Source organism: Vanrija albida (genome assembly GCF_041260175.1).
Source record: "Vanrija albida strain AlHP1 chromosome Unknown contig_2, whole genome shotgun sequence".
Taxonomy (NCBI): domain Eukaryota; kingdom Fungi; phylum Basidiomycota; class Tremellomycetes; order Trichosporonales; family Trichosporonaceae; genus Vanrija; species Vanrija albida.
Window position 1 is genome coordinate 1,577,997 of NW_027191421.1, and position 27,965 is coordinate 1,605,961.

The following is a 27,965-nucleotide window of genomic DNA, read 5'->3' on the forward strand; positions in this document are numbered from 1 at the left end:
ACGCCCATGATGCCCACCTCGCTGCTCGGTTCGAGCGTTCTCCCTACCCGACGTGGGCGGCCGACGCTGTGCTATTCCTCGGCACCGCCTGCCCACGGCGTACGACACCCATCCCGCCCCATCTTGCATTTGGTAAACTGAGCTCTGCCGCCATACTCTGCTGTGTCGAATGTATCGCCGTGTACTGTATGTCTTTGCCAAGGCTCTGTTCGAGTCATCAGGTCGATCCCGCTCTGTGCCACCCTCGCCGCTGACTACGACATTCGGGCTTGCGACTCTGCGCCGGGTCGAGCGGGCCATTGGGCTACGCTGGCGCCATCGGACGAGTGGGGCTGCTCGTCCGAGTGCTCACCTGTGCCGCGCGATGTCGTCCACACTGCCGCGCTCCATCCACAACAGCAGCTATCCCCGACTGCAGCTCGCAGCCCCGACGACGCCGCCACTCGCCACGCCACGCCACGCCACTATCGATACATTTGATCACTACGCTACAGTTTTATTGCTATCGATGCTCTCTGGAAGCCGCCTACCGCCTCGTGAGCGAGATCTTGACCGACACGGGCTTGTTCAAAAACGCCTCCTCGATGTCCATGCGCTCCTCAATCACCGGCGTGTACCGGCGCGCCCACGCCGCGAGCATGAGCTTGAGCTCCATCTCGGCCACGTTGCGGCCGATGCACCCGCGCGGCCCGGTGCTGAAGGGCATGAAGGCGTTGTTCTGGCGCGGGGTGGCGTGCTCCCACCGCTCGGGGCGGAACGTGTCGGCGTCGTCGCCCCAGATGTCCTTGGAGTGGTGCAGCGAGTAGATTGGCACGCTCAGCACGGTCCCGGGCGGGAAGTAGTGCCCCGCGACCGTGACGCCGGGCGAGTCGTCGGGCACGATGCGCGGGAGCCCGATCGCCACCGTCGAGTGGATGCGCATGCTCTCCTTGTACACTGCGTCGAGGTAGGGCAGGCCCTTGACGGCGTCGTAGGTGGGCAGGCTGTCCTCGTCGATCACGTCGTCGAGCTCGGCCTGGAGCTTTTCGAGCACGCCCGGGGTTCCGGCAGCGTAGTAGAGCATGGCGCACGACGAGTTGGCCGTCGTGTCGCTGCCGGCGATGAGCTGGGTCATGGCCTCGGCGGTGAGCTCGTCGCGGGAAATCGGCGAGCCCTTCTCGTCGCGTGCCTCGGCGAGCCGCGCGAGCAGGTCCTCGCGGTCGTGCGTCGGCGGGTTCTCGAGGCGGTCACGCACGGCCGCAATGGCAATCTTGGCCGCGTTGCGCGCCACCGCGATCCCCTTGCGGAAGAACGGGTCGGGGATGTACCGCGCCCACGGCTTGTACGGGCTCGGGATGCACCCCACCGTCGAGTTGACCTGGCCGCGGTGGTGGAGGACCTCGATGGCCGACGTGTACGTCGGCGGCGAGGTCGGCGTCTCGCGCAGCTCGGCCATGTCCTTGCCGGTGAGGAGCATGCCAAAGGCGCGGCCAAAGGCGAGGTCGGAGATCATGTCGAACGCGAGGTAGTTGAACCAGTCGAGCGCGTCGAAGCGCGCCGTGCCGCCCGCCTCGGCGCAGAGCCGATCCCACTGCCGGACAAAGTTCTCGAGGTTGCCCTTCATGAACGGCTCAAAGTTGCGCACGCTCGCGGCGGAAAACACGTGCGACACCATCTTGCGCTTGCGCGTGTGGTCCTTCCTGCTGCGGGTCGAGAAGATGCCGGGGCGCGAGTTGACGGTGAGGAAGGCATCGTAGTAGTCGGCCTTTGGGAGGCCCGAGCCGTGCCCGTAGATGACTTTTACCGCGTCCTCGTCGACAATCGACACGTGGTTGGGCTGGATGCGGACGAGGGGCCCGAGGCGCTGGTGCAGGTCGTGGATGGTGCGCGAGCGGACGCCGCGGCGCGCCGTCGAGAAGAGCCATACGTTTGAGAGCTTGGCCGCGAGCGGGCCGGGGATGCCGCGCAGGGCAGAGTGCGTCACAAAGTGGGCGTAGAGGTACGAGAAGGCGATAAGCGCCAGTGCCGTCACGGGCAGCGCCCAGAGCGGCGGGTTGGTCAGTCCCGAGACGGCGTACTCGAGCTCGGCGAGGATGGCGGACGACATGTCGGTGGGTGGTGGCGGAGGGTGGTGTGCTGCCGTGGTTTTATCTCGCTCCGCCCGTCTGCGCGGCCGTTGTGGGAGTTTGCGGTCAGCAGTCAGCTGGCGGCCAGGCTGCCAAGTCAGCACGGAAAGCTAACGCCCGGGATGTGGGTAGGACGGCGAGATGAATGCATAGTGCGAGTAAGCCCCCGGGGCATGCAGCTCGAACAGCCGCTCACAGCCGCCCCACGGGCAGAGAAGCCGACGCGGTATGTGACGAGGACGCCGCTGGCGACTAGCGTCTTTGGCCATTTCGCCACAGCTCGACCACTGCTTGCGAGCCGAGGCCCCGCGGGGCCGGTCCTACGTGATGCGAGCGGTCGTCGTCGATGTCGATAATATCGCGCTGTGAGTGGGCACCGGATGTCTCCATATCAGAGGGTAGTGTGCGGGGTTCGGGATGGACTATCCGAGCGGAAAGTCGTCACTGCTGCAGACGAGCGAGGCGACGACGGCCGCCGCCAGTGCGTCTAGCCTGGTGCTGGCCGCGTTGGCCTGCCGCTGGTCCGGCGCTCGACTCGTGCTACCAACCCAATGCCCACCACGATACTCCGATCGGGCTGTCACTCGCTCGTCTGGGGTACTGACTGCCTGACGCACCCTCCACACGGCCCCGGACCCAGAGATATGGCAGCCGCCGGCATCGACTTGTGGGGGCGTTCTGCGACGTCGGAGAAACTTGGCGGCTGCCCACCTCGCCGAGATGGCATTCCAGCGCCGGCAAACAGTACCCACGGCGTGTGTGTGCCCGCGGGGCGCTGATTGATGTGTCGGCCGGGTGCGGGGCCGTGTGGAGGTGTGCTCGAGATATGCCGCACGCGCGAATAGAAGCCGATGCGTCGTCGGCGGTGACGCTGCAGCGCGAAGGGCTCGCCCCGCCAGCGGTGACGTCGGCTAGCCCATCCACCACGCCTGTCGCGCTCGCAGCTCGCTCCGAGACACGCCGGCGCAGGCAGACGGACAAGCCCGCGTCTCCGTCTGCGCTCCGCACCTGCGCCGGCCGCTGGTTGAACCTTGTTACTGCACATGACCGCGGCGGCGGCGCGGATCAGCGACGAGGTACGCTGATCGAACTGCCGCACCGACGTCATCCCCGCTGCCGGCCGGCCGGTTCCAGCGATCACTTCCTGCGGCCCACTCGCGCCGCTTCCCCCTCCCACTTCAGCACCTTCCTCCTCTATCCGCCACTCTGAGCCGCTCCCCCTCCGGCTGCCGCCGCCTCGCTCCGGCAATGGCGGGCGGTGCCGTGGCGGCGCCACGCGGTGGCCCATCCATGCCCGGCATGGCCCCAGTCTCACGCCAGACGCCGCGGCGGAATGCGCAAGCTCACGCTGCCCGTCGGTTGGTTTCTTGTCCCAGGGCGGCGTCGTCGTCGTCGCTTCGTCTGTCGCCAGGAAGCAAATCAGGAGCGTCGACCGTGTTTACTTCTCCCGGGTTTGGCTCGTTTGGCTCCGGCCCAGGGTCCGTACCAGCGCACCGGGCCCAGGCCGTCGGATGGTAGCGCGCATTGTTTGTACGAGAGATCGCGACGCGTGCATGCCGTTCAAGTGAGCTCGGTGCATGCTGCGCTCATGACAAGCGTCTGTCCGATGGTGCTGGCAATGTCGGCGACGACTGGGACGCGGGGTGTGGGGCCGGGCCGTGCGGCGCGTCACGTCGTCGTCGCTCGGCGTCATTGTTGCTCGACGACAATTGTGCACTGCACTCACTCCCATGCCCACACTGCCCACCGCCCTGCTCGCTCAAAGTTCAAAACGCAAACAACAACAAACAACAAACAAACAAACAACGGGACGTGCGCACGCCTGCCCGCGCGCCCGCGCCGACGGAACTCTGCGGGTCGCAGGGGCACCCGAGCAAAGAGGTTGTCGCTCGAGGTACCGTACTGAGCACTGGCACGTGCCTGTGGGCCGCATGGAGCAGAGGTGGGTGGGGTGGGTGGGGGCCGCCGTCTCAGCTTCGTCTCGGCGCTGCGCTGCGCGCTGTGCTGCCGCATTCCGCGCTCTACGGGGGTCAGGCCGGCCCAGGCGCAACCTTGAATGCATCATGTGTGGCGTCGAGCAGTAGCGCCAAACATTGAAGCGTGCGGTCATTGCTGCAGCGCTGGCGTGCTGCACCCACACACCCGGGCGATCGTCATTGCGCCAAACATCGCGACCTCTTGTGGTTACTGGGCTGCGTCGCGCTGCGCCAGGCCAGGCGCGGTTCCTCGTTTGGCACTTTCCCCTTGAGGACGAGTTGTACCAGATCGCGGCCCAGGCCCAGCCAGCCGGCCCAATGTTTATGTCAAGGGGTGTCGCCAGAGACCCCCCAGAGACCCCCGGAATGCCAGCGAGTCGCCCGAGTCGCCGGCGAGTCGCTCCAGCACTTGCATGCACCCAAACTCGTTTAGCAGGGGCCGGCGTGTCACTCTGCAGGGTGCTGGAAAATCAAGCGCGCCCAGGAGCCGAGGCAAGGCAGGGTGAAACGTCAGGGGGCAGACCCAGTTTCCCTGAACGCCGTCTGTGCCTTTCAAGTCGCGCCGGTCGGCTGCAGCACAGCCGAGTTGACATCTCCTCCTCCCCCTCCCCCCCCCCGCCCGCCCTTTGCATTCTCATGCCGCTGCTGCTGACTGCTCTGTACCACAACTAACGACGACAACGACTACCTACTCTAGAGGAGTACGCAACACACCCACTCCTAGATGGAGTAAACTTGTCCTTGGCTTCCCCTTTTGCTCCGGCCTGTACCAAACATCACGAACAAGTCTTGCCTCATCGACCCAACCGTTTGCAAAAAGGCACCCTCCCACTCTCTTGGTTTGTTCCAGTCAACTCCCCCCTCTTTCATCTCTCTCCATCTCGTCACCCACACCTACACCACCACGACCACGACCATGGGACTCCTACGCAAGAAGGTGTCCAAGTTTTCCCTCAAGGCATCAAAGGAGGACGCCAACCGACCACCGACTCCGCCACCACAGCTGCCCCCTCTCCCAGGGCACATTGTCCGCCAGGAGCAGCTGCAACAGCAGCACCAGCAGCAGCACCAGCCAGTAAAGGACTTTGCAGGACCGAGCCAGCAGCAGGGCCGCAGGCGGAGTAGATCACTCTGGTCGGGCAGCGACGACGCCCGTCTCGCCGCTGGGTCCCGTCTCGGACGCCGCGGCTCCCTCTCGGCCACACAAGAACCGGCGGCCCAGCCATGGCGCAGCCGCGAGGCCTGGCTCGCGTTACACCAGTCGCCCGTCGGCGAGGCTGCCGCGGTTCCCAAACTGGCCGTTCCGTTTGGCCCAGGCGGCGACATGCCCGGCTGGCGCAGCCGCGGCGCACCGGGCGGGGGGTTCTTCGGCACGGCTGCAGAGCTAGACAGCACGATTGTGCGCAACGCGGACAACAGTGACGGGAGGCGGACGCCGGTTCCTGGCACGCCGTCGCGGCGGCTGAGAACGTCCCCCTCGGTGCCGTCCCTCGCTGCCACTCCTTCCAAACTCGGCAGGCTCGAGTTTGCCGCGCCCCCAGTGCCGTCCTCGCCGTCGCCGGCGCGCTCGTCGCCATTCACCCCGCGCGCCAACCGCCGCAGGTCACGCAGCGTCGACTCGATGGCGGCCTTCACGTCGCCCGCCTTTGAGTTTTCCACTCCGACGGAAGGCGGCTCGGCCAACTCGTCGCTGCTGGTGACTCCTCCATCGGCTGGCCCAACACCATCGCTGGTGCATAGCGCGGCCGAGCGCCTGTCGCCGCCCGTGCAGGCGTCGCCACTGATCGACGACCGCGCCGGGTCGGTGCTCGAGCGTGTCGACAGCACGTCGAGCGACGAGTCGGAGCACCTCCGCCCCGTTCCCGCGTCGCCGTCAAGACCATCACGCGCGCCTGCCCGCGCGCTCCCCGCTGTCCCAGTGCACGCATACAGCGAGGACGGGCATGCCCAGCAGTACGCCGTTCCCCGGGCGTTCGCCCCGCGCTCCAGCTTGCCAACGCGCGGCCGGTCATCATCAGTCACGACGTCTGTCCCCACCGTCGTGCCCGTCCCCGTTGTCCAGCAGGCCGTCGAGGCCCAGGTCGAGGGCGAGAGCGAGACGGACGCCGAGGCCGAGGCCGACGCGCACGAGGTCATCGACTTTTCCCGGCCCGCGCCCAGCGTCCACACAATGCGCTCCCGGTACTCTGGCCCCTCGTCCAACGGCCACGGCAGCATGCCTGGCCCCGCCTCGTCGCACGGGCACGGATACCCCTCGTCGTCGCACGGGCACAGCTACGGCCCGGCCTCGTCGCACGGGCACGGCTCGCTGCCACCCTCGGCCATGCCGGCCAACATGGTGCCCCCGCCGCAGCACGCGCAGATGTACACGACGGCCGTGCCGATCGAGGCCGGGCGCCCGCCGACGCGCACGGGCTCGGCGAGCAGCCACCGCTCGTTCCGGACCAACGCGCCGTCGCGCAGCACCTCGTCGGCGGGGCACTCTGACCGCGACCCGCACGCCAACGCGGTGCCACACACGCCGCAGGCGATCGCGCACGCCGTCAACGTCTGGCGCCAGAAGAGCAAGGGCAAGGAGGGGCGCGAGGAGGCCGAGAAGGCCATGAACGCGGCCCAGTCGCCATCAGAGTCGCGCCACACGCGCCGCGTCCCGTCCTTTGGCAGCATCCGGCCGCGCGCGAGCCGCGCCGACCGCATCGAGGCCGCCATGCGCAAGCAGGCGCCCGGCGGGCCAGACCACTGGGCCACAAACGACTCGGTCGAGCTCGAGCCCCACGTCGCGGCCGACCCGTTCGCGCACGCCGGCGCTTGGGAGGCGCCCAACACGTACTCGGTGTACGGGGGCATCAACGAGTTTGAGCCGCCGGCGCCGATCGCGGCCGAGCCGCTGTTCAAGCCCCCGACCCGCCTGCCCCAGCTCGGCGCACGCCCCACGACCCCGCAGCACGGCCGGCCGACGACCCCGCAGATGATGCACCACCACCCCCGGTCCATGACCCCGCAGATGCACCACCGGCCCACGACACCCCAGATGCACCACCGACCCACGACACCCCAGATGCCGCACCACCGCCCGACAACACCACAGATGTACCGCCCCTCGGCGCTGCCGTACATGCCCCAGCCGTACGCCCAGCCGCCCCAGCCCCAGCACCAGTACCAGCAGCACCACCAGGGCCACTACATCCCCGCACACAAGACGCAGAGAATGCAGCAGCCCGTCGGCCAGGGCGGGTGGATCTAGGCGACGCGTTGGCGACGAGTTAACGACTTGGTAGTAGAGCAGTAGCAGTAGTAGTATCTAGTATCCGCGGTGCGCGACGGGCGCGCAGCACCGCGGCGATCTGTTTGATTTCGGTTGTTACATGACAATAATGTATACGGACTGCGACGGTACAACAGAGGGGATGATGCTGGATGGCCGGTGGCCGGGTTCTTGGAATCAAGTTGGGGGAAACATGCCATGAGAGAGAGTTCAGGGGGTGACGGCGGGCTGCGCGAGGGGCCGATGTCACAAACCTTGACGCATAGGGGAAGCAGTACTACTGCATGTCAACGTCAGCCTCGTCGTCCGCGCCGAAGCGGAGACGCTGGCCACCGGGAGTGTCGCTGAGGTGTCAGCTTGGTGCTTGTCAATGCTGAGCTGTACACACCCTTCGCCGTCCCACGAGCGCTTGCGCGGAGGCACCGCGTTTGGCCGCAGGCTATTTGACCCGCCGTTCTGTTGCTGCTGCTGCTGGAGCTGCTGGTACCCGCGCTGAGCGGCGGCGATTGGGGCGTACTCGCGGAGCTGGTTCTCAAACTGACAAGTCAGCAAAGCTCCCACCGGGCCACCGGTCGACTCACGCTCGCCGTGCTGACGCAGTAGCGCTTGCTCTGCACAAACTGGAGGGCGGTTTCAAACTCCCAGCCGAATAAGTACATGAGGTAGCCGATGACGATGGAGGGGGCCGTGGCGATGCCGCCTGGGGCGTGAGCAAGTTGGTTCTGGCTAAGTTGTCTGCGCGGAGACGTCAGCCACTCACTGTTGTCGTGGACGAGCACTGCGCCGCCAATGTTCATGGCCTCGTCGAGGAAGGCGCGGCACTGGGGGAAGATGGAGATGATGTTTTGGGTCTGGGGGTGAGCTTGAGCAGGGGAACAGTCGACTCACGCCCGAGTCGGCCACGTCCATGGTGAGGTACTTGAACTCTGTTGGGAAGCGGGGGAAGATGAGGCGCGCCTCGACCGAGTCGCGGAGACAGATGCTGGGGGAGTGAGCGGGGGTTGGGGTGGGGGCGCCGGCCGTTGAGTCCACCCCAGCGCACGGGCCATCAGCGACCCCGGCACCCACTCACATGTGTGTGATGCCCATGGACCTCAGCTTTGCCATGTTGGTCGACGCCTGGAACGGGCCGAGGTAGAGGCCCGGCAGGATCTCCTGGGCCTCGCGGCGCATCTCGTACCTGCTGTCAGTCGTCGCTCGTCAGTCGCACCCACTTCCACTCCTTTAAGAGCATGTTGCTCGGGGGCTGGGCGGGCGGCCATGGCGGCTGCGGCACGACAAGGCCGGGGACATGGTTGGGCTGGAGGGCTGCGACGTGGGTCATGGGGGTGGGGTGGGGTGGGATGTGTGGACGGGGTTGGTGTGATGGTCGACGACGACGGACGGCAAGGCGTCCGGGGTGAGTGATGGCGCTGGGGCCTGTGTTGTGTGGGTGGGGCTTGGGCGGCCGTGTGTGTTGTGATGGAGTCGGTGTTGTGTGTGATGTCGGTGTCGTCGGTGTAGTCACTCGTGTGTTGTCGCCGAAGAGATGAAGAGAGAGAAGGAGAGAGCGGCGAGTTGCTTGGTTGTGCTCTGTGATGGCTGACAACAGCTGACTGCAGTGCAAGTTACCCACCTTCCCCCGTCCCGACTGACTACATGACCGCCGCCAGCAGAGCCTGGACTCGGCGGCGGCGGCTGCCAGGTCGCAAAATACACCCGTCGATCCTGCGATCCTGCGATCACTGCCGCGCCTGGCTTGCCGCGCCAGGCACGGCGCGTGGGGTTAGTCGACTGGTCGGCGCTGCTCGATACGGCGACTGCAAGCTGCGAGATTGCACGCTGCACGCACATCGACCACTCCCCCCCACCCCACCATGGCAGACAACGTCGCAGACCTCACAGCCAAGGCGTACGACATCATCCGCATGATCCCGCCTGGCCGGGTGACGAGCTACGGTGGGTCCCCCCCCTCCCAGCGTTCCCCGCTCACGGCCCAGGGCACATTGCAAAGCTGGCAGGATACCCAAACTACAGCCGGCACGTGGGGCAGGCGCTGCGCATGCTCCCGGCGGGCAGCGACATTCCGTGGCAGGTGGGTGGGCGCGGGCGAGCACGAGCGAGCGCCAGCGGGGGAGGGGGGCGCGAGCTTGCGAACGCGAACGGGGAAGGGCTCGCTAACGCTCGCCCAGCGCGTACTCAACGCCAAAGGCCTCATCTCCCCGCGCGGCGACGAGGGCCTCGGCGTCCAGAGGCAGCGCGACGCGCTCGAGGCCGAGGGCGTGGTTGTCGAGACGCTTTCGGGCGGGCAGGGCGAGCGCGTCGACCTCAGGCGGTATGGGTGGTTCCCCGACCGCCGCGCGGATATGACGCTGGACGCTTGGTTTGAGGCGGCTGAGGCCGGCGAGGTGGTGGGATAGCGTCGGCAGTATCGGGGAGGCGGAGCGGTGGAGGGGTGGGCGGGGGCATTGCTCTTGCGAGCGCAGCGAGCATGCCTGGGCTCGAACGAGTCTTTCGCCAGCGAGAGCGATGGCGGCAGAGAGTGGATGGCCGAGCGAGTCCGCGACTGGCCGGCGGAGGAAGGAACGACCAAGGGCCGAGCACGACCACGCCGGCGACGCAACACTCCACATACATGTACACCCACACCCACACCCCCTTGTACGCATGCAAGTCGCATTAGACTACAACGGCAGAACGCTACAAATCAAGCAAGGCAAGCACTCCAACTCGGCCTCCACCCAACTTCCCCCCCCTACAACAGGCCCTGCCCCAAACCATCATACAGCAGCTGCGTCGACCGCTCATAGTGCGACGGCAGGTGGTCGTTGAGCATCGTCTTGGAGAACAGCGGCTCGCGGAATCTCTCCTCGACAGAGTCGCACTGGCGGAGAATGACTCTCTGAGCGCGCTTGCTCGACGTCGCCTTGTCGCCCGACAGCCGGTCCTCGGCATCCACGGTCACAAACACGTCAAAGTACTCCATGACGTAGACCATGCCCGGCGGGTAAAGCTTGTCGTTGTCCATATCCGCGCGCATCGTCTTGATCAGAGACATCATCCAGTCGCTCAGCACCTGCTCGTCGCTGACCGTGTCGATGAGCTCGGTAGACGTCGACGGCTCGCCGCCAGACTGGAACGCAAACTTGCTCCGGTTGATGCCAATCACGCGGCTCACAATCTCCTCGGCAATGTTGCCCTCCTCGAACAGCGTCACGGCAATGTTCTTGAGGTCGCGCAGCACGCCGAGCGACAGGGTCGGCACAACATCCGAGTTCTGGACGACCGATGTGATGAGGCCGGCACTGTAGCTCGCAAGGTCGGCGCTCGCGACAGCCGGGATGCCGTACGCGTAGCAGTGGATGGGGCGACCAGGCGGGAGGCCAGACCCAAACGACGTGACGAACGGTGTCGTGATACGCGGGTGCTTGACTGGCACGGCGCGCGCAGCGTTCTGCTCAATGAAGCGTTCACGCTTGACACTGCAGGTGATGGCCAGGAGTCCGGCCACACCGCCACCGAGCGAGTGACCGCAGAGAACAAGGCCGTAGTTGGGGTACTTGTTCAGCGCGTCGACCAGCGTCTGGTGAACCGTGGATCGCTTGGCAGTGAGCTGAAGCGCCGAGTCGTACATGCCCGAGTGGACCAGGTACGAGGCATTGGGGTCGCCACCGTCAACCGGAATCTCGCGGTAGTCGCAGGTGAGGTCGACGAGCACGTCCGACAGGCCCAGTGTGCCTCGACATGTCAGCACAATCGCCTTGAGCTTGTGCTCGACGGCAATGTAGTGGACAAGTGGCGGCGCCTTGGCCGAGCTGAACGCGGGCGACGATTCAGAGTACGACGAGAGCAGAAGCGAGTCGATGGGAATGTTGGTGTGCTGCGCAAAGGCCCAGCTGTTTGCGTGGTGGCGACCAGTCGTGGGGAAGTTGAAGTCGGCGTTACCAAGACCAAAGATGCGCAAGAAGTTCTGGCCGTATGCGGCAGAAGAGTAGCGCATAAACCTGTGGATGTTCTTGATGAGCGGCTCGTGGGGGAACAGGTTTGTAGCCGTGTCGACCGTTGGCGCGGACGGGGTGAACATTTGCGCGCTTTCCGTGCGGACACGGTTGGCACGTGTGCGGAGGGATTCCTGCACGGTTGTGGTGCTGGTAGTACGAGGCAGACGTTGAGGTGGAGCGTATGGCGTCGGTGGCGGTACCCTCGGTACCCGCGCGCCTGGCGGCGAGTTCGGTGCCACGCGCATAGGAGGCTCCTTCTTGACCTCTGACGCCCCAGGGAAGGGTACAGGCGGCGCGTGTTTGGAGTGAGAGAATGCGGACCGAACAGAGCCGAAAGCTGAAGAGCCGGCGTCCCGATTACGCGTAGAGCCATCGCGACGCGGTCGAGAAGGTCCAGCCTCGTTCGATGACGACTCGGAGCGCTCATCTCTCAGACCCAGCATCGATCTCCGGGGGAAGATCCGTCCCTTGCCCTTTGGCGATGGCGAGGGCTTGGGAGAAGATCGTCCGCCGCTCGTTCCGGCCGAACTGCTCCCTCGTCTCTCCTTTGGCGGGGTAGCCTGCCTTGGGGGTGGAGGGGCCGGGCGAGTAGGTACTTCCCACTGGATGGCGCGGACGTCGGGGCGGTTTGCCTCGTCACGAGACGGGCCGCCACTGCGCTGGCCGCGGCTTGGCGGCGGAGACGGCGACGCGGACATGCGCGACTGTTGTACTCTGCGCACAACGCGCTTGCGCTGGAGTAGCTTGTTGGTCATGGTGCGAAGGACAAGCTGAATCTTCTCCGTGTTCTGGTGGTCGGGCTGATGAATGCTGGCGACGGGGGAGCTGGGCGGCACACCGTTTGGCGCGCTGGGGAGGGTATCGTCGCGGGTGCCGTCATCAAGCAGGTGGTCGACCTCGATCCACTCGGTCTCGTCGGCCTCGACGACAGTGGGCACAATGTCGGACAGGGGAAGGATCGAGTTGCTCCTGGGAAGCGCCGAGGTCGGTGTTCGAGGAGTCGTCGACGCCGATGCGTCCGTGACTCTCTCATCATCGTCCACCGCCATGGCGTTGTCATCCAACTCGAGGGTCTCAATAAGCACGTCGTCGTTGGGTGCAATGCTCGCAGTGCGACCACGAATGGTGCCGGTGCCCGAGAAACGCGACGAGCGGGGACTTGACGGCGCGGTGGCCGTGCTGAGGCGCTCGAAAGTCTGCGTGACGACGGTCGACTCGGACACCTCGTCTGTGATCTCGAACGTGTCTTCTCGGAGCCGCTTCAGTCGGCTCGTGCGTCGTCGGGTGTTGTCGTCGAACACTGCGTCGTCGGCCGATTCACCCACGAGATGCTCAAGCTGCCTGAGAAGCTCGAGATCGGCGTTGGCGTTAGATTCTGGGGTGGGGCCGAGGGTGCGGGACGGCGTGGCCTCGCGCGACGCCGACGCCATCTCTGCGTCCTCCTCGTCGACGCTGACCTCGATAGCGGGGAGCTCCTCTCGCCTGCGACGGCCAGAGATGGTGCTTGGGCCCGGGGCATCCTCAATGGCCAACTCTTCGGTGATTGTGGTCGGGCCCTCGGTGTTTGCCGAGAACGACTCGTCATCGCTGATGGTGATTGTGCAGTCGTACAATCTGGCAGTGTCAGTGGCAATGCTTTCAGAAGCCGGCGCATACTCACACTCTGAATTTTAACCGCTGCGACGAGCGTCCCCAGGTGGCACTCTGGAGGCATGCAAACGCCGTCAGAGCCTTTGTCAGCGCCGTGAGGCTTGCGACCCTGCCGCGATCCGCGGCCTTGAATCTGTCGTCGTCGAGCAGCTCCTTGCGGACAAGGGTGATGATGCTCGAGAGGGCGCGCGACGACTCGTTGGAGCCAAAGAGCGAGTCAAAGAGGGTGACACTCTCGTGGGCGGCAAAGCTGGCGCCCTGGACCGTGTTTGCGGTGAGGTAGAAGCCGCTCATGGCGAACAGCTCTGCGAGGGTAAAGGTGTGGTGAATGACATAGATGCCCAGGTTTGTCCAGCGATCGAGAACGTTTAGGAAGGCGTCTGTGGTTCCTGCCGACTTGTCCGAAGAGAAGCCCATGTAGCCCATGAGGTCGTTGTCGAGGGCGGCATTTGAGGCGAGGTATACTCTGCGGGCCGACGAGATGGCCGAGATGAGGAGCCTGCGCGTGTAGCCCAGCGAGACGCGCGTGCCATACTGTGACGACTCTAGGATGGCCTCGATGAAAAAGGCTGTAACGCGCAGACTGAGGCGTGCCGAGGTGGCGAGGGCCGTGACAAGGTTTGCAATTGGGGCCGGGAAGACTGTTTCTGCGCTGAGGGCGAGCGTGAGGGGGCCAGCGGCGGGGCGGAGTGTGACCTGGAGGTTGTTTGCCCCGTCGTCGTCGTCTGCCTGCGCCGTCGTCGTTGCCGCCGCCGCTGCTGCTACTGCCGGCCGTGTCGACACGACCGTGGTCATTTGCAGCGGGTGGAGCGCGTCGAGCGCGTTGTGTGTGTTTGCGACACTATTCGGGCGAGTGCCGGCGCGTGGGTTTGGATTTGGTGAGGCGTCTCTGGTCTAGTGCCTGTGGTGTGGTTCTTTTCGATGCGACGATGCTTCGGTCGTCGGTGTCGTCCAAGGCAAGTCGTCGCGTCAGCGTCGGTGTCGGCGTCGGTGGCGACTGGTCGTCGTCGGGGACTGTGCAGTAGCGAGTAGCGGGATGGGCGTTGAAGCAATCGGGCGAGGCAAAGGAAACAAGAGGGAGACGAAACGCACGGCGGGCGGTGACCCTACGCCGTGTTGGCTCAAATATTAATCTCGTAAACAACGAATGGGCCAGCAGTGGGTTGGTGTTGGTGTGCGGCGACTAGGTTGGCGGCGTGGTGGGGTGTGGTGCGTGGTGCGTGACGCTCGAGTGGTGGTCGGCGCCGGGTCGTCGGAGTCGTGAGCAGTATGCGATGGAGACAAGAGTGCCGCGAGAAGAGATGCGATGTGGTGTGGTCTGGTGGTGTGTGTGCGCGAGTCGTGAAGGGGAAGGCAGGGCGGGGCAGAAAGGGGAAGGCAGGTGCAGGTGCAGGTCCAGTGGCGGTGGCTGCGCCTCCCCCTGACTTTTGGTGGCGACGCAAATCCGCGGGTCTAGTGTATTTGTTTGCACAATACAACTTTGGCTAAACCATTAGGCAGTGACTAAGGCCACCTCGCCCCAGCGACCCAGCGCCGCGCCGCGCCGCACGCCGCAATTCACACGGCGGCGCGATGCAGCGCGCAGCGCAGCCATTGTCCTCGGTTGATCGCTTGCCGCTTGGCCCAAGCCAGCTGCGAGCACGGACGCACGCACCCACTCGGGTCGGCAGAGGCCAGCCGGCCAGCCGACAATCGCTCCCAGGCGCACACGGCCCCAGCGCGCCACCTGGCCGTTGGAGCAGCCCGGCCAATCAGCCCGCTCGCCATGACGCACCGTCGATCACACGCGCGCCGGGCCCGCCCCGGCCCCTGCCTCGCGCTCCTCGACACCCAATAACAGCCTGCACCGGCGGCGCTGCCGTGCCCGCCCGTGGGGCCCATGGCAGCTGACTCGGCGGCGACGCAGTCATTGGGCAAAGAGTCAGGTGGTGCAGTGGTACATGTCGCCAAACTCCAGCGCCACCACCACCACCAACAACGGCCTGCCAAGCGGCTGTTTACGCCGACGCGGAATGGATGCGCCAGCTCGCCACTGACGGGATCACGACGGCCAAGCTTGAGCCTCGCTGTAGCGGTGGTATGGATCGCCCGCCCGCCGCGCCCAACTCGCTGAGCTGATCGGCGCCCGCGCCCGCGCCCCCCGCCAGCGCCCCCGCCCACAACGACGGCCTCGTTTTCGGTAGCCCCGACTAGGCCCGGAGCAGCGGCCACCAAACGCACAGACAACAAACTAGCCGGCGCTGTCCATACCCCACTCCCGAGCGTGAGACTCGTGTGAGACGCTGTGCCGCTGCGACTCGCGCGTACTCGCGCCGGCCCACTCGTCCACGCGGCCCAAGACAACTCCCGACGACCACGTCGTCCAAAACGTGTGAACTAGCTCTGTGTTTACCGAATCCTACACTGTGCCTTGTGACCCACCAGCACACCAGTACCAGCGCGCACAACACGTGAACAAGCACCAGCTGCATGCTACAGCCGCGCAGCCGGTGCCTTCGGGCGTCGCCATCTGTTTGGGAATCAATGGCTTCGTGGCGCGCGGCAATCCCCGACAGATCCCCCTGCGCGCGTCGCGACATTCAACATGCATTCACAACTGCAGGCAACAACCCTATGCACAATCTAATCGGAAAGAATGGTGCCATGGCCGCACCAGAGGCACTAACCCCCGCACTAAAGCTCCCCGTGCTCCAGCTCGTCCAGGAACGCAATCCACTGCTTCTTGTACAGCGCTCCGCGGTACTGCCCCCGCGCGTCCGCCACAATGATCTGGCGCGCACCGAGCTTGATGAACAGCTCCTGCACCAGCTCGAGCGGCGAGTGCACCTGGACCGTGATCGGCGCCTGGCATGTCAGAAAAGGTTGTCACCACGACCTCGTCACTCACCCGATCAAGGTACTGGCTCAAGTCGTACGGGTTGCCCCGCCCGTCCGAGCTCTCGCGGAAGCTAAAGATGCTCAACATGCTGCTGCGTGGCATCGACACCGTGTCGTCTGGCATGAGGTTGATGCTCGCGTCCGGCTCGTCGGCGAGCGCAGTAAGCGCATGCTCCACCTCGTTGATGCCAAGGAACCCGAGCACCCGTAAGACCGACGTCGGCCGGCCCTCTCGGTCAATTGCGGGTTCCTTGACAAGAACCGGGAACCCGGCGTCGGCGTATCCCAAGCGCACGAGCTCCAGTAACTTGCCCGTGAGCTCGCGCACAGTGTGCGGCTTGTCTGCGCGGAGCGTTGGTGCATCGCGGTCCATCTGGTTGTCAGCGCTTGCCACGCATCCCCCACTCACCACTTCGGAGACTAAAGCACTGCCCCAGAGGTACTCCTCCTTGTTGCTCAGATACGGCAGCTTCTTCAACTCGATGACGAGCTCGTAGATGCCGCGCTTCTCAATCGCGTCCGCAGTCGTCTTGGCGACGAGAATCGCCAGCATGACCGGCACAACGTAGTTGAGCGTTCCCGTGAGCTCAAAGACGATGACCGCAAGCGAAACCGTCGTACGCGTCACGCCAGCGAGCGTCGCGGCCGCGCCCACCATGGCGTAGATGCCCGGCACGACACAGCCCGTGTTTCTGCACACCTCAAAGATCGGCAGGTATGGGTGGTGGTACTCGAGCCATTCCAGCCAGATGCCAACGATGCGGCCAAAGCACGCGCCGATGACGAGCGAAGGGATGAAGATGCCAGCAGGGAGTACAATGCCAAAGGTGACGATGGTGAGGAGGGCCTTGATGATGAGCGCAATGCCGACGTTGTACACGATCGGGCCAATGTTGAACGACTTGCCGACACAGAGCGAGCTCGACTTGTCGACAGTGCACTCGGCAAACAGCTTCGCCACGAGCTCGGTGCCACCTAACCTCGTGTAGGGGTTTAAGAAGGACACGACCGTCGTGAGGCCCGTCACAAGCGCGACCTCGATGATGGGGTGCCGGCTCAACCATGTCCCCTTGCGAACGTGTTTGCTCCACCAGATGTTGCAGCGCGAGAAGAAGGCGCCATACAAGCCGCCAAAGAGGCCGAGGACGATGAACACGGCAAACTCCCAGTAGTGGTACTCCTTCGTGTAGGTGACGGCGAACAGGACAATCGAACCATTGCCGTACGGGTTGAGCGCCTTGAGGGTGATGGCAGCCACCGCCGCACACCAGAAGCTCCGCCACATGACCTTTGGTGGGAAGTATGTCGATACTTCCTCGAGCGAGAACAAAACGCCGCCAATGGGAGCCCCAAAGGATACGGCGACACCAGCGGCGCACGCGGTCGAGAGAATCTCCCTTCGCTTGCCTTCATTCTGTTCGTACTTGACAAACAGGCGGCACACAATGTTGGCAATGCACGAGGCAATGTGAACAAACGGCCCTTCCTTGCCAAGCGAGAGGCCCGAGCCGACCGACATGGCGAGTCCTGCGCTCTTGACGACCAGCGTCGACAGGCCGAGGTATCCGTGAATGACAAAGCCAGACAGGATCGTCTTGATTTCGGGGATACCGCTTCCGGCGGCCATGTAAAGCACAGGGCGCTGCGGCTCGGGTTTGGGCTCCTCAACCTCTGGCGCGCCCTCGAGAAGCAACGGCTGGCGCTCATTCGGGCTCTTGAGCTGCGACGCCGACCTGGGCGAGGGCGGAAGATCGGGGCCGAGGAAGGCCGAGTCCTTTGATGTAGTGTGCGTTGCCGAAGATGTGAGGTAGTAGGTGAGCGCCGACGCAGTGCACGCCAGCCCGACAGCGATGATGAAGTAGACGATGAACTCGGGCTCGCTCCAGAACGCAGCATCCGGGTTTGCCTCTTTGACACTGCCGAAGACCCTCCCCCACTCGACCCAGTCACCACACGGCTCCTCCTCGCCACTTGAGGGATCTGGGTGGCCTCTTCCAGAACGGGGTGCGCAGCAGAGGCGCTTGGCCGTGCCCCACGAGTTGGTGCAGTATCCCTCTTTGAGATCGAAGAGGGCCATTTCGGAGCGAATAATGAGGAAGGCGATGCACGCAGTGATTACGCCAACAAGGGTGACGACCAACCAGCCCTGGAAGCGGTCCCAGGCATTCCTTATCGCGCCTCGCCACGACCGGCGCGCGCGGTGACGAAGGTGACGGACGCGGGACGACTCCTTGATCGCGTCATGAAGCCAGTCGATGGTAATGTACGACGAGTACCACACCCTGGTTCCATTTGCGCGCTTGCCATCGTCCTCGCCGTCGTACTCGCCATAGTCCGAGTCGTTACCATCGTATTGCGCTGGCCTGCCGAACCCGATCGAGCTCCCAACGGTATGCAGCCTCCGGCGGAACACTGAGCCAGCTGGCGACCGCGGTTCTGCCGAGCTCTGGGCGACAGGTGCCAAGCTTGAGGTCACACTCGCATGGCGCTTGTGAGCAGGGCGCGACGTCGATGGAGGGGCACCAGCACCGCGCCCCGCTCGGCTAGATCTCCCATACGAGGGCGCATCAGATGTCATGTTGTCGCCCGATCCGGAGTACGTGTGGGCCGATGTCGGCACATGGCCGTCGATCTCTCGGTCCCGGCCTCGGTGGCGCGGGGTAGCATGTGCTGTTCCAGGGTGCGACTGTGTGGTGTGCGGCAAGCTGTTTGGCAGAGGGAAGCCGGCGCTGGCGGGCGAGTCTGGGACGCCGCGCCTCCTGTTCGCGCGGCTGGGACCAGGAACGCCGATGCCTGACGTGCTGGCGATACGGCGCGGGTCGACGGCAGCAGCGGCCTTGACCGCCGCTGCCGGGCCCAGGCCGAGGGCGTCGAGTCCGCCCGTCGTCGGCAGCCCCGCACTTCCGGGTGGCGGGCCAAGATGCAGCCCTGTCGCGCCGTAGCTCGAAGGTGGGTTGGTGCTACCACGGTTGGCTGGTGGGGGGTTGCCAGAGCGGGCGGTTGCAACGCTCGCGCTCCGTCGGTTGCCTCCAACGCGCGGCGACACGGTCATGCCGATTGGCGGGACGGACTCTGCGCGCCAGCTCTGGCCCGGTGTCGGGGTAGGGTAGTAAAACTGCTGCTGCTGAGACTGCAGTTCTTGGCCTGCAACGACCCTCGGGGTACGTGTCGTGACGCTGGCGTACGACTCGTCGTCGGTCGACAGGGACGAATGCGACATTGACGAAGCGCCAAGGCGCGCCGACGCGAGCGATGGGGACGTCTGGATACTGGGCAGGTACTGGGGGTTGGGCGACGATGTAAAGGTCGATGGGTTGGGGAAGTAGGTCATGGGGGAAGGCGGCTGGCTGTGGTTCTGTCAGCGGGGCACGTAGCAAGGGGCCCAGGGAGGAGGGGGGGGGCATCGCAGTCGGAGATGGACTCGCCCACCTCGAGCACAGCTCGCAGATATCTCGCCCACCCACTCGCCCTGCTGCGCGAGCGATACTTTGCGCGCCTGCCCACCTCCCTGTGCTCGCCGCGCGAGGAAGAGGTCGGCCACCACCGCACCCCTCCGACCCTTCCCCTTGCGCGTACTCACCTTGGACCTTCGCTCGATTGCCCGCGCGAGTGGTTACTCGTAGTGCTCGTGCGGTTTGTGGACACGAGGGAAGGTGGCCTGGGAGCGCGGGACGAGCCAGAGCCAGAGCTCATCCCTCCTGGTTGTTGCGGCTGCTGCGGCTGCTGCTGCGGCGGTGCTTGGGCCGGCGCTCCAGGCGGCGGCGCAGAAGACTGCTGCTGCTGCTGAATGTCCATACCCGGATCGGTCGATTGGGGCTATGACCGCGTGGTGGGCCGAGTGTGGGCGATGCGATGGGAGGAGCAAGCCAGAGAGATGCCGTGCTCTCAAAGCTGCGGGGGAGTGTGGATGATTATGATGATGGGGCTGTTTGGAGCTCTGAGGGTTGTTGTGGGGGACGGAGCAGGGTGGGTGGTGGGTTTGAGTTTCATGAATCACACGACGCGTCGCCGAGTGGTGGTCGTTGGCCAAAAGTCAAATAGCACGACGACGACTAGGTGACGGTTTGTAATTGTAAACGCCAACAAGGGGGCCTGGGTAACCCCGCGCGAGACAAAACCTTGGCCCTGGGTAAACTAAACAGCACAAGAATGCATGATGTCACAACTGACGAGCTGAGGCAGGAGGACTACTACAGCTTGGTGCATGGTGCGAGTAGCAAGCTGTGGCAATGTTGGACAGTCATTCCCAGCTGCATCACGTCAAGTATGTTGGCCTTAGTTGCTGTGGCTCGGTCCACTCGCACAGGCCAAGTTGCGGCCATCACAATCGTCGCCATCACTCGCCCTCTCTCATCACACAAAGTGACACAAACAGAATACAAACACGGACACGCGGGTCACACAACCCCCGGCCCACCCCACCCCACCCGGATAACACACCCGGCCCCGCGAGGTACCGTCACAACCCTGACATGTACTCTTGTTGTCACGAGCAGCTACACTCGCTCGTGTAAACAATGCACAGCCGTGCGTAACGGGCCTTGTCTCAAAGATAATGGGGGCGTGCGGCGATTATGTGTAGCGGGCTAGGTCCATGGGTGGTCCACGCACGGTCAATGGTGTGAAGAAGAGGCCAAGACATGTGTACCGAGTGACCGACGGCTGATCAGTGTGTCTGCGTTTGTGCGTCGAGGGACCAAGGGCGACGAGGGTGACTCCCTCCCTCGGCCTGTGCTTCCAGCTTCGACAGAAGCAATGACCCAGACATCTCGCATGCTCCAGTCGTCCTTGAGAGACGAGCGACAGACATTGTCGTGTGAAAGTGGCAGTGGTCTAGGCTTGGTGGCACATTCCGGGGTGCACTCAATTGGCCTCGGCTGCTCCTGCGGCGCCATGTGCCTCTCGTAAGCTTGCACAGTTGACCTGCCGCGCACCTGTCTGTGATTGTCCTTGTGCATGAATGTGGACGTCGGGTCGCCCGTTGGGAGTTAAAAGTAGGCCTGCCGACAGCCCCACAAACTGCAACCACCAATAGGCGTGCCACGATCCCTGACGTCACCTCCTCCCTCCCCCCCAAACCCCACCCCCAGCCAGCCAGCTCGCCAGTGCCGCCTCCTCGATAATGAAATCGACATTCGCAGACATTCCACTCTGCTGTAATTGGCCTTTCTCTCTTTCACTCTTTACAGCAGAGCAGCACGACAATGCCCAACACCAACACCACCTCGCCCCCCGTCCTCTACGCCTTTGACGGCGTCCCGACGCTGCAAAAGTCGCTCGCCGACTTCATCGTCAAGGCCCAGTCCGAGGCCGTCGCCGCGCGCGGCCAGTTCACGATCGCCCTCTCGGGCGGCTCGTTGCCCAACAACCTCAAGCCGCTCGGCGACATCCCCGGCATCCACTGGGACAAGTGGCAGGTCTTCTTTGCCGACGAGCGCATCGTCCCCCTCGACCACCCCGAGTCCAACTACGCGGCGTGTGCCAAGGCGTTCCTCGACCACGTCCCCATCAAGCGCGAGCAGATCCACACGCTCAACTCGTCGCTCTTCTCGGAGAACACGCGCACCCAGCCCATGGCCGAGAACTGGGACCTCGCAGAGGTGCAGAAAGAGGCCGCTGCCGTCGCCGAAGACTACGAGAAGCAGCTCGTCGCGACCTTTGCGCAGACAAAGACCGCTGCCTACCCCACCTTCGACCTCATCCTCCTCGGCATGGGCCCCGACGGCCACACCTGCTCGCTGTTCCCCGGCCACCCGCTCCTTGCTGAGCAGGACGCCTGGATTGCGCCCATTGTCGACAGCCCCAAGCCTCCTCCCAGGCGCATTACCTTCACGTGGGTGTTATTGCCGGAGGGATACCCAGGTTTCTGACGCTCCCAGCTACCCTGTCCTCAACCACGCTGCTCGTGTGGCCTTTGTCGCGACCGGCGCCGGCAAGCAGGAGACGCTCGCCCAGATCCTCGACGAGCCCGAGCTCGGCCTCCCTTGCTCGCGCGTGCGCCCCGTGTCGTGAGTGTGCTGCTGCAGCGATTACAGCGTTCAGCCGCGCTAACACTCCCAGCCCCGGCGCCGTCTACTGGTTTGTCGACGAGGCCGCCGCCGCCCGCGTAAAGTACGCCAAGACCGAGTTCAGCAGCTAAGGCGACTAGGTTTGAGAAGACTCGTTTCCCCAGCCTGCGGTCGGCCATCTGATGGCCTGTGCCAAGGGCTGCCATTGTGATGTAGAGGAGCATATAGATAAAACGGTATCCTGGGACCGCATGCATGGGTGTGGAGAGTGGTGGTGGAACGGGCCGGAGACTGGCGTTGGGGCGTTCGGGCGGCCGAGTCATGACTCATTGCCTATCTTGTCCCCAGCGTGGGGCGTCATGCATCTGGGTAACTGGCTGGCAACAAACTCTAGCTTGCATCCTGTAGCAGCCCTGCCAGCGTACAGATCATGCATGCCTCGAGGTCGCTCGCACGACTGTCCTGTCTACCGGCTGCCAGCTGCCACTGCGCCACCGAACGCGAATCCACGTGCCCAGGCACGGGCACAAGCCCACTCCACCGACGTGTTTGATTTCGCGTGTCGCAAACATTACAAACCCCATCACCTAGCCTCTACTCACCCATCTTGTCTCTTGACGCCGAAATGAGGGGGCACGCGTCGACTTCAAAGACGCGCCCGACGCCGACGCGCCCGCCAGCGCAGGACGCGCGCGCGGCCAAGCGCGCCCGCAAGGACAAGGAGAACGAGGACGCGTTCATGGCCGACCTGCTCTCGGGCCTCGACGGCGCCGAGTTCGACGCGCCGCCCAGCAGCAGCCTCCCGAGCCCCAAGCGCATGCCGGGGAGGGTGTCCACGCCGTCCCAGCGGCCCGCGGCGCTCCCCGACGCGCTGCCCGAGGCCGACCTCATCGACTTTCTCACCCAGCCACGGCTGCCGACGCCGCAGCGCCGGCCCCTGGCGCCGCTCCAGCGCTCGCCTGTGCGCCGCGCCGTGCCGGGCAAGGGCAAGCCTTCGACGAGCGCGTTCCAGCCGCTGAAGAAGGTGGCCAAGGTCGAGGCCGAGGTCAAGCGCAAGGCGGCGCCCAAGGTCGAGCTCAAGGTCGAGCCGAAGTTCGAGCCCAAGCCAGTCGTTCAAGTCAAGGCAGAGCCCGCACCGCTGCCGCTGCCGGTAGCGGTCAAGCCAGAGCCTGCGGCCGAGCCCACCCTCAATATCAAGCCCCTTGACGCTGCCGACGACACCGACGCCTTCCCATTACCGCCTGCGTCGCAGGAGTCGCAGTACGACATGGACTGGGACCTCGACGCGCTCGCGATGATCGACGAGTCGGCACTTCTCAAGGAAACGGTGAGCGTGTGCACCGGACGCTGCTAACGATCAGATTAAGTACCCTGTCCTCCACCCTCCTCTACCTCCCCTGCCGGACGGCTACAGGCCGACACCGTGGCTGCGATGCAATGTCGAGGCAGTCTACGACGAACTGCTGGACACAATACCCGACGAGGAGACGAGCCTGTTCTGGAGCGCCATGGAAATGCAGACTGGCCTCAGAAGCCAGGGCAAGGTGAGCTCACACCTTCACGAAACAGAGCTCACGCCAGACGCTCGCTGTCACTTGTGCCGAGGGCACCCGCCGCCTGATCCATCTCAAGGAGCGATGGGCCGACATCAAAGTGCGCAAAGGCGATGTTGTGAACCTCGTCTCGCATGCCCTTGACCAGCCTCACGACAAGCCCATCGTCATCACCTTCTCCGACGCATCCTCGTACATCATCCACCACCCCGATGTCCTCATCACCATGACGGCGATCGCCAACGCTATCCCATGCCCTCGCAAACCTGTTGTCCAAGGACTCGTCAGGCTCCCAGAGCCGCCGTCCAAGGCCATGCTCTACGGTACCGTTCTTCACTCCCTGCTGCAGGGCTCGCTATCGCAGCAGAAGTTTGGCCGCGACGATACGGCCAAGATAATCGAAGCCGAGCTCGCGAAAGAGGACGTCCGGCTTCAGGTCTGGGGAGCAGGCCTCGACCAGAAAACTGTGGCGCAGGATATTGGTGGCCGTGCAGAGGAGGGCTTTGAGACTTTCGGCCGCAAGTGGGTGCACGGAGAGCCAACGTCCGACGGCGAGGTCAAGACGGCGCGCGACGAGGCGATTGGCACGCTCGCCATCTCGGGCCTACACGAGATCGAGGAGGACATTTGGTCGCCCAAGTGGGGACTCAAGGGCAAGGTCGACGCCAGTGTCCAGGCGCGCTTGCTCCGCAACGGCGGCGTGGAAGAGGAGATTGTCGCCCCGCTCGAGATCAAGACGGGCAGGTGGATCGGCGGCGTCAGCCACCGTGCGCAGACAATGCTCTACACGCTGCTCATGGAGGACCGGTACAGTGAGTCGTCGCGGTTGGCGTGGTTGACGGCAGACACCCCGGTCAACGCCGGACTTCTATACTACTCCCAGAAGGACACAATCATCCTCGTTGAGGCCAAGGCAAATGAGGTGCGCGCGCTCATCCAGACGCGCAACGAGTTGGCCGACTGGATGGCGCGGGAGCGTGTGCCACCACCGAAAGAAGAGCCGAACGCCCTGGCCGTGCCGTTTATGCCGCCGACCATTGACAACCCAACCGACTGCGACAGATGCTACGCGTCAGATGCATGTATGCTCTATCGAAAGGTGAGTGAGGGCCATGGGCCGCGCTGACAGCCAGGCTGTCGACCGCGTGCCGGTGGACGACTACGACCCTATCGCTGGGTTGTACCAAGCCAAAACGGGCCACCTGTCTGACGCGCACGCCGCCTTCTTCCAGCACTGGGAGCGGCTGCTCACCCTCGAAGAGCAGGATACGGTGCGGCTGCGTGCTCAACTGTGGACCATGACGTCCGAGGCTCGGCAGCGGACTGGTCGATGCTTCGCAGACATGGTCATTGCGTCCGCGTCGAACGACGTCGGCAAGTCGCTATCCAAGATCCACCGGTACTCGTACACTTTCGTGCGCGCTCCTGCGGAGGACGGGTCGACGCCACGCGCGTCGCTCCTCTCTGGTCACATTACCAAGGGCGACCCTGTATCCCTCTCGATCGATCCCCACCTCCTCTGTCTTGAGCGAGGGTGGGTGACCGCGTTAGACAAGGACAGCGTGACCGTGGCAGTGACGTACAAGATCGACCTCGAGGCTCTGCTCGCTCGGTCGCGCCGGCAAGTATCGGCCGACGGCGTGCGCTTCAGGATCGACAAGGACGAGATGAGCTCGGGCATGACGAGGATGCGGGGCAACCTTGCCCAGCTATTTGTGGCCGGTGGCGACGAGAAGCGGCGGCGGCTCGTGGTCGACTTGGAGGCACCGGCATTCGACGAGAGTCTCGCGCCGAGCGAGGAGGAGATCCCTGCGTCGCTGAACGCCGACCAGCGGAACGCCATGCACAAGGTGCTCACGGCCAAAGACTACGCCCTGGTCCTCGGCATGCCGGGTACGGGCAAGACGACGACCATTGCCGAGATCATCAAGGCGCTGGTCGCACGCGGCAAGAGCGTGCTGTTGACGAGTTACACGCACTCGGCTGTCGACACGATCGTGTCCAAGCTGGTCAATGCGGATTTCCAGACCCTCCGCATCGGTAACATCGACAAGGTGCACCGCGACGTGCAGCACATGACTCTCGAGTCATTGGGACCGAGCACGAGTGCCGAGCAGATGGAAGCGCGGCTCATGACGCCGCCTGTTGTCGCTGCCACTTGTCTGTCGATTGAGCAGTGAGTAAATTGGCGTGTGGCACATGCTCACCCCAGCCCTATCTTCGCCCGGCGCAAGTTTGACTACTGCATCGTGGACGAGGCGTCACAGATCACACTCCCGACGTGCCTTGGCCCCCTGCGCTGCGCCGACACGTTCGTCCTCGTTGGCGACCACTTCCAGCTGCCCCCTATCGTGAAGAAGGCCGAGGCACGCGGGGGCGGCCTCGACGTGTCGCTCTTCCGCCGCTTGAGCGATGCCCACACTGCAGCCGTGGCGCCCCTCGCGTCCCAATACCGCATGAACGAGGACATTATGCTGCTGTCCAACCGGCTCATTTACGAGGGGCGACTGCGCTGCGGATCTGAGGCCGTGGCAAACCAGGCCCTCACGCTCCGCGAGCGCAAGGCATGCACAGAGCACTGTCCCGCAGCTGCCGATGACTGCTGGCTCCAGGGGCTGCTTGACGAGAAGTGAGTGTAAGCGAGCATGAGCGTGGCTAAAACCCCAGCGTCAAGGCCGTCTTTGTCGATACCGACCTCGTGCCCGCGCACGACGTGCGCGTCGGCGACCTGATCCAGAACCCGGTGGAAGCGTCGCTCGTGTGGCAGCTGGCCCGGGCGATTGTGGGGTCTGGCGTGCGCGAGCACGACATGGCGGTCATCACGCCGTACCGGCAGCAGATCAAGCTGCTGTCTGGGCTGTTCACCGACCTGCCCAACGTCGAGATCCTGACGGCCGACAAGTCACAGGGGCGGGACAAGGACTGTATCCTCATCTCACTGGTGCGCTCCAACGAGGCCGGCCACATCGGCGACCTGCTGCGCGACTGGCGCCGCATCAACGTGAGCTTTACGCGCGCGCGCAAGAAGCTCGTCATCTTCGGATCGCGCTCGACGCTCCAGTCGGACCGGCTCCTCGGCGGCTTCTTCGACCTCATGGACGAGAAGGGCTGGGTCGTGCGCCTCCCGCCTGGCGCGCACGAGATGCACGGGGCGGTGCCGGACGTCGCGATCACTCCGAAGAAGGAGAAGAAGGGCGCGGTGCTCGGCGAGCGCCTGCTCAACTCGAAGCCGTTTGTCAAGGACATCCTGGCCGTGGGTATTTTGTATTGACCGTAGCTAACCCACCCAGGACATCAATTAACCTGCATCACATTCTTGAGCGTCTTGGACGCGGCACTTGGCCGCCCTCCATCTTGGCTCTTGCTCGGCACGCCACCTGTATGTAGTAATACAATGCATGATAAATTGTACCCTGTACTCGTACACGTCTCTCTATGCCGCCTAGGTAAACGACGCGCCGCCGTCGGGCAGGCGCTCGATCTGGTACCGGTGCTTGACGACGTACATGAGGGGCACGCCGGGCACCTTGCGTATCCTGCGGCGGAGGTCGCGGTCGCAAGTGGCGACAATGTAGCACTTGTGGGCGGACACGCGCTCGACGAGGCAGTCGTCTGCGTACGTTCCCTTGTCTGGGGTGTCAGTTTGCGTCGACCCTTCGTAACTAACGGTCACAGTGGACGCGGTCGAAGCGCGGGTCCTTTGCGATCCTGGGCGCGTCAGCTGCTGAGCTCAGAAACACCACAGCGACCCACTTGAGCGCGAGGCGGTACTTTGGCCCGAGCTTCTCGAGCTCGGCGAGCACGCAGTCCGAGATGGTGGGGATGCCTGGGGGCGTGAGCGAGAGCAAGGTGACGCCTACGCACACTTGGCCATGAGGCAGTCCATCATGCCCTGCACGAGCTCGATCTTGTTCTGGATCGAGAAGTTGATAAAGTTGGTGTCTACGAGGACGCGGTACGGCGGCCCGAGGTCCGTGTTGTGCGAGAGGAAGAGGGAGCTCGAGACTTGGGCACTGGGGGTCAGCGTTGCCCCGCCACAAGAGCCGCTTACACCTGCTTCTTCTCCTCGAGCTGCTTCTTCTTGGCCTCGACCTTGGCCGCCTTCTCAATGTTCTCCTTCCTGCGGGGTGAGCGGGCGTTGGAAGGGGCCGACTCACAACCGCGGGTCGCTCGGCTTGAGCATGCGCTTGACGGCCGCAAACTTGCGCGTGGTCTTTGCCTTTCCCATTGTGAGGTGTTGGTGTTGGAGGTCGAGGTCGTCGCCGTCGTTGATGTCACAGTTGTCGCTGCTGCTCGCCGCAAGCAAGCAGATTTCAAGATTCTCTGGTGGCGAGTGGAGATGCGGCAGAGTCCGCGATTTTGGTCCCGCTCCCCCTCCCCCCGCCTCCACCGGTCCAGGCAAACGGCGGGATCAAATTTCCCATTTCCTGGCCAATGTTGTGCTCTCCCCTCCACTTTCGTTCACCACCCACCCAGGCCCTCCTCCGCGAGGCATTGTCCACCTCGCCCACCTCGACTCGACGCACCGCCCAACCCACACATCCACTGCAT

At 64.3% G+C, this 27,965-nt stretch overlaps 9 protein-coding genes across 9 annotated transcripts; 4 read left to right on the forward strand and 5 right to left on the reverse strand.

The window, feature by feature from the left end:
- Positions 1 to 526: 526 nt before the first annotated feature.
- On the reverse strand, positions 527 to 2,086 carry Q8F55_002254 (uncharacterized protein; the record flags this gene model as incomplete). The annotated part of the gene is made up of 1 exon (XM_069350861.1): positions 527 to 2,086. One exon carries the CDS (start codon positions 2,084 to 2,086, stop codon positions 527 to 529), a length of 1,560 nt encoding a protein of 519 aa, XP_069211247.1.
- A 2,911-nt stretch (positions 2,087 to 4,997) lies between these two features.
- Positions 4,998 to 7,325, forward strand: Q8F55_002255 (uncharacterized protein; the record flags this gene model as incomplete). Its single annotated transcript, XM_069350862.1, has 1 exon — positions 4,998 to 7,325. One exon carries the CDS (start codon positions 4,998 to 5,000, stop codon positions 7,323 to 7,325), a length of 2,328 nt encoding a protein of 775 aa, XP_069211248.1.
- Positions 7,326 to 7,623: 298 nt separating this feature from the next.
- On the reverse strand, positions 7,624 to 8,670 carry Q8F55_002256 (uncharacterized protein; the record flags this gene model as incomplete). The annotated part of the gene is made up of 7 exons (XM_069350863.1): positions 7,624 to 7,690; positions 7,735 to 7,883; positions 7,928 to 8,046; positions 8,107 to 8,197; positions 8,235 to 8,328; positions 8,419 to 8,526; positions 8,561 to 8,670. 7 exons carry the CDS (start codon positions 8,668 to 8,670, stop codon positions 7,624 to 7,626), a joined length of 738 nt encoding a protein of 245 aa, XP_069211249.1.
- A 532-nt stretch (positions 8,671 to 9,202) lies between these two features.
- atl1 (Alkyltransferase-like protein 1) lies at positions 9,203 to 9,745 on the forward strand (the record flags this gene model as incomplete). Its single annotated transcript, XM_069350864.1, has 3 exons — positions 9,203 to 9,284; positions 9,326 to 9,420; positions 9,518 to 9,745. The coding sequence occupies 3 exons, from the start codon at positions 9,203 to 9,205 to the stop codon at positions 9,743 to 9,745; spliced, it is 405 nt and encodes a 134-aa protein (XP_069211250.1).
- Positions 9,746 to 10,080: 335 nt separating this feature from the next.
- Positions 10,081 to 13,771, reverse strand: Q8F55_002258 (uncharacterized protein; the record flags this gene model as incomplete). The annotated part of the gene is made up of 2 exons (XM_069350865.1): positions 10,081 to 12,940; positions 12,987 to 13,771. 2 exons carry the CDS (start codon positions 13,769 to 13,771, stop codon positions 10,081 to 10,083), a joined length of 3,645 nt encoding a protein of 1,214 aa, XP_069211251.1.
- Positions 13,772 to 15,649: 1,878 nt separating this feature from the next.
- Q8F55_002259 (uncharacterized protein) lies at positions 15,650 to 19,648 on the reverse strand (the record flags this gene model as incomplete). The annotated part of the gene is made up of 3 exons (XM_069350866.1): positions 15,650 to 15,820; positions 15,864 to 19,200; positions 19,434 to 19,648. The coding sequence occupies 3 exons, from the start codon at positions 19,646 to 19,648 to the stop codon at positions 15,650 to 15,652; spliced, it is 3,723 nt and encodes a 1,240-aa protein (XP_069211252.1).
- Positions 19,649 to 21,057: 1,409 nt separating this feature from the next.
- On the forward strand, positions 21,058 to 21,992 carry SOL1_2 (suppressor of los1-1; the record flags this gene model as incomplete). The annotated part of the gene is made up of 3 exons (XM_069350867.1): positions 21,058 to 21,686; positions 21,733 to 21,861; positions 21,914 to 21,992. 3 exons carry the CDS (start codon positions 21,058 to 21,060, stop codon positions 21,990 to 21,992), a joined length of 837 nt encoding a protein of 278 aa, XP_069211253.1.
- Positions 21,993 to 22,486: 494 nt separating this feature from the next.
- On the forward strand, positions 22,487 to 26,716 carry dna2 (DNA replication endonuclease-helicase Dna2; the record flags this gene model as incomplete). The annotated part of the gene is made up of 8 exons (XM_069350868.1): positions 22,487 to 23,188; positions 23,223 to 23,405; positions 23,443 to 24,226; positions 24,260 to 24,513; positions 24,548 to 25,590; positions 25,627 to 26,043; positions 26,082 to 26,667; positions 26,705 to 26,716. The coding sequence occupies 8 exons, from the start codon at positions 22,487 to 22,489 to the stop codon at positions 26,714 to 26,716; spliced, it is 3,981 nt and encodes a 1,326-aa protein (XP_069211254.1).
- A 140-nt stretch (positions 26,717 to 26,856) lies between these two features.
- Positions 26,857 to 27,642, reverse strand: OSH6_1 (Oxysterol-binding protein OBPa; the record flags this gene model as incomplete). The annotated part of the gene is made up of 6 exons (XM_069350869.1): positions 26,857 to 27,044; positions 27,082 to 27,122; positions 27,168 to 27,240; positions 27,279 to 27,427; positions 27,466 to 27,534; positions 27,572 to 27,642. The coding sequence occupies 6 exons, from the start codon at positions 27,640 to 27,642 to the stop codon at positions 26,857 to 26,859; spliced, it is 591 nt and encodes a 196-aa protein (XP_069211255.1).
- Positions 27,643 to 27,965: the final 323 nt, after the last annotated feature.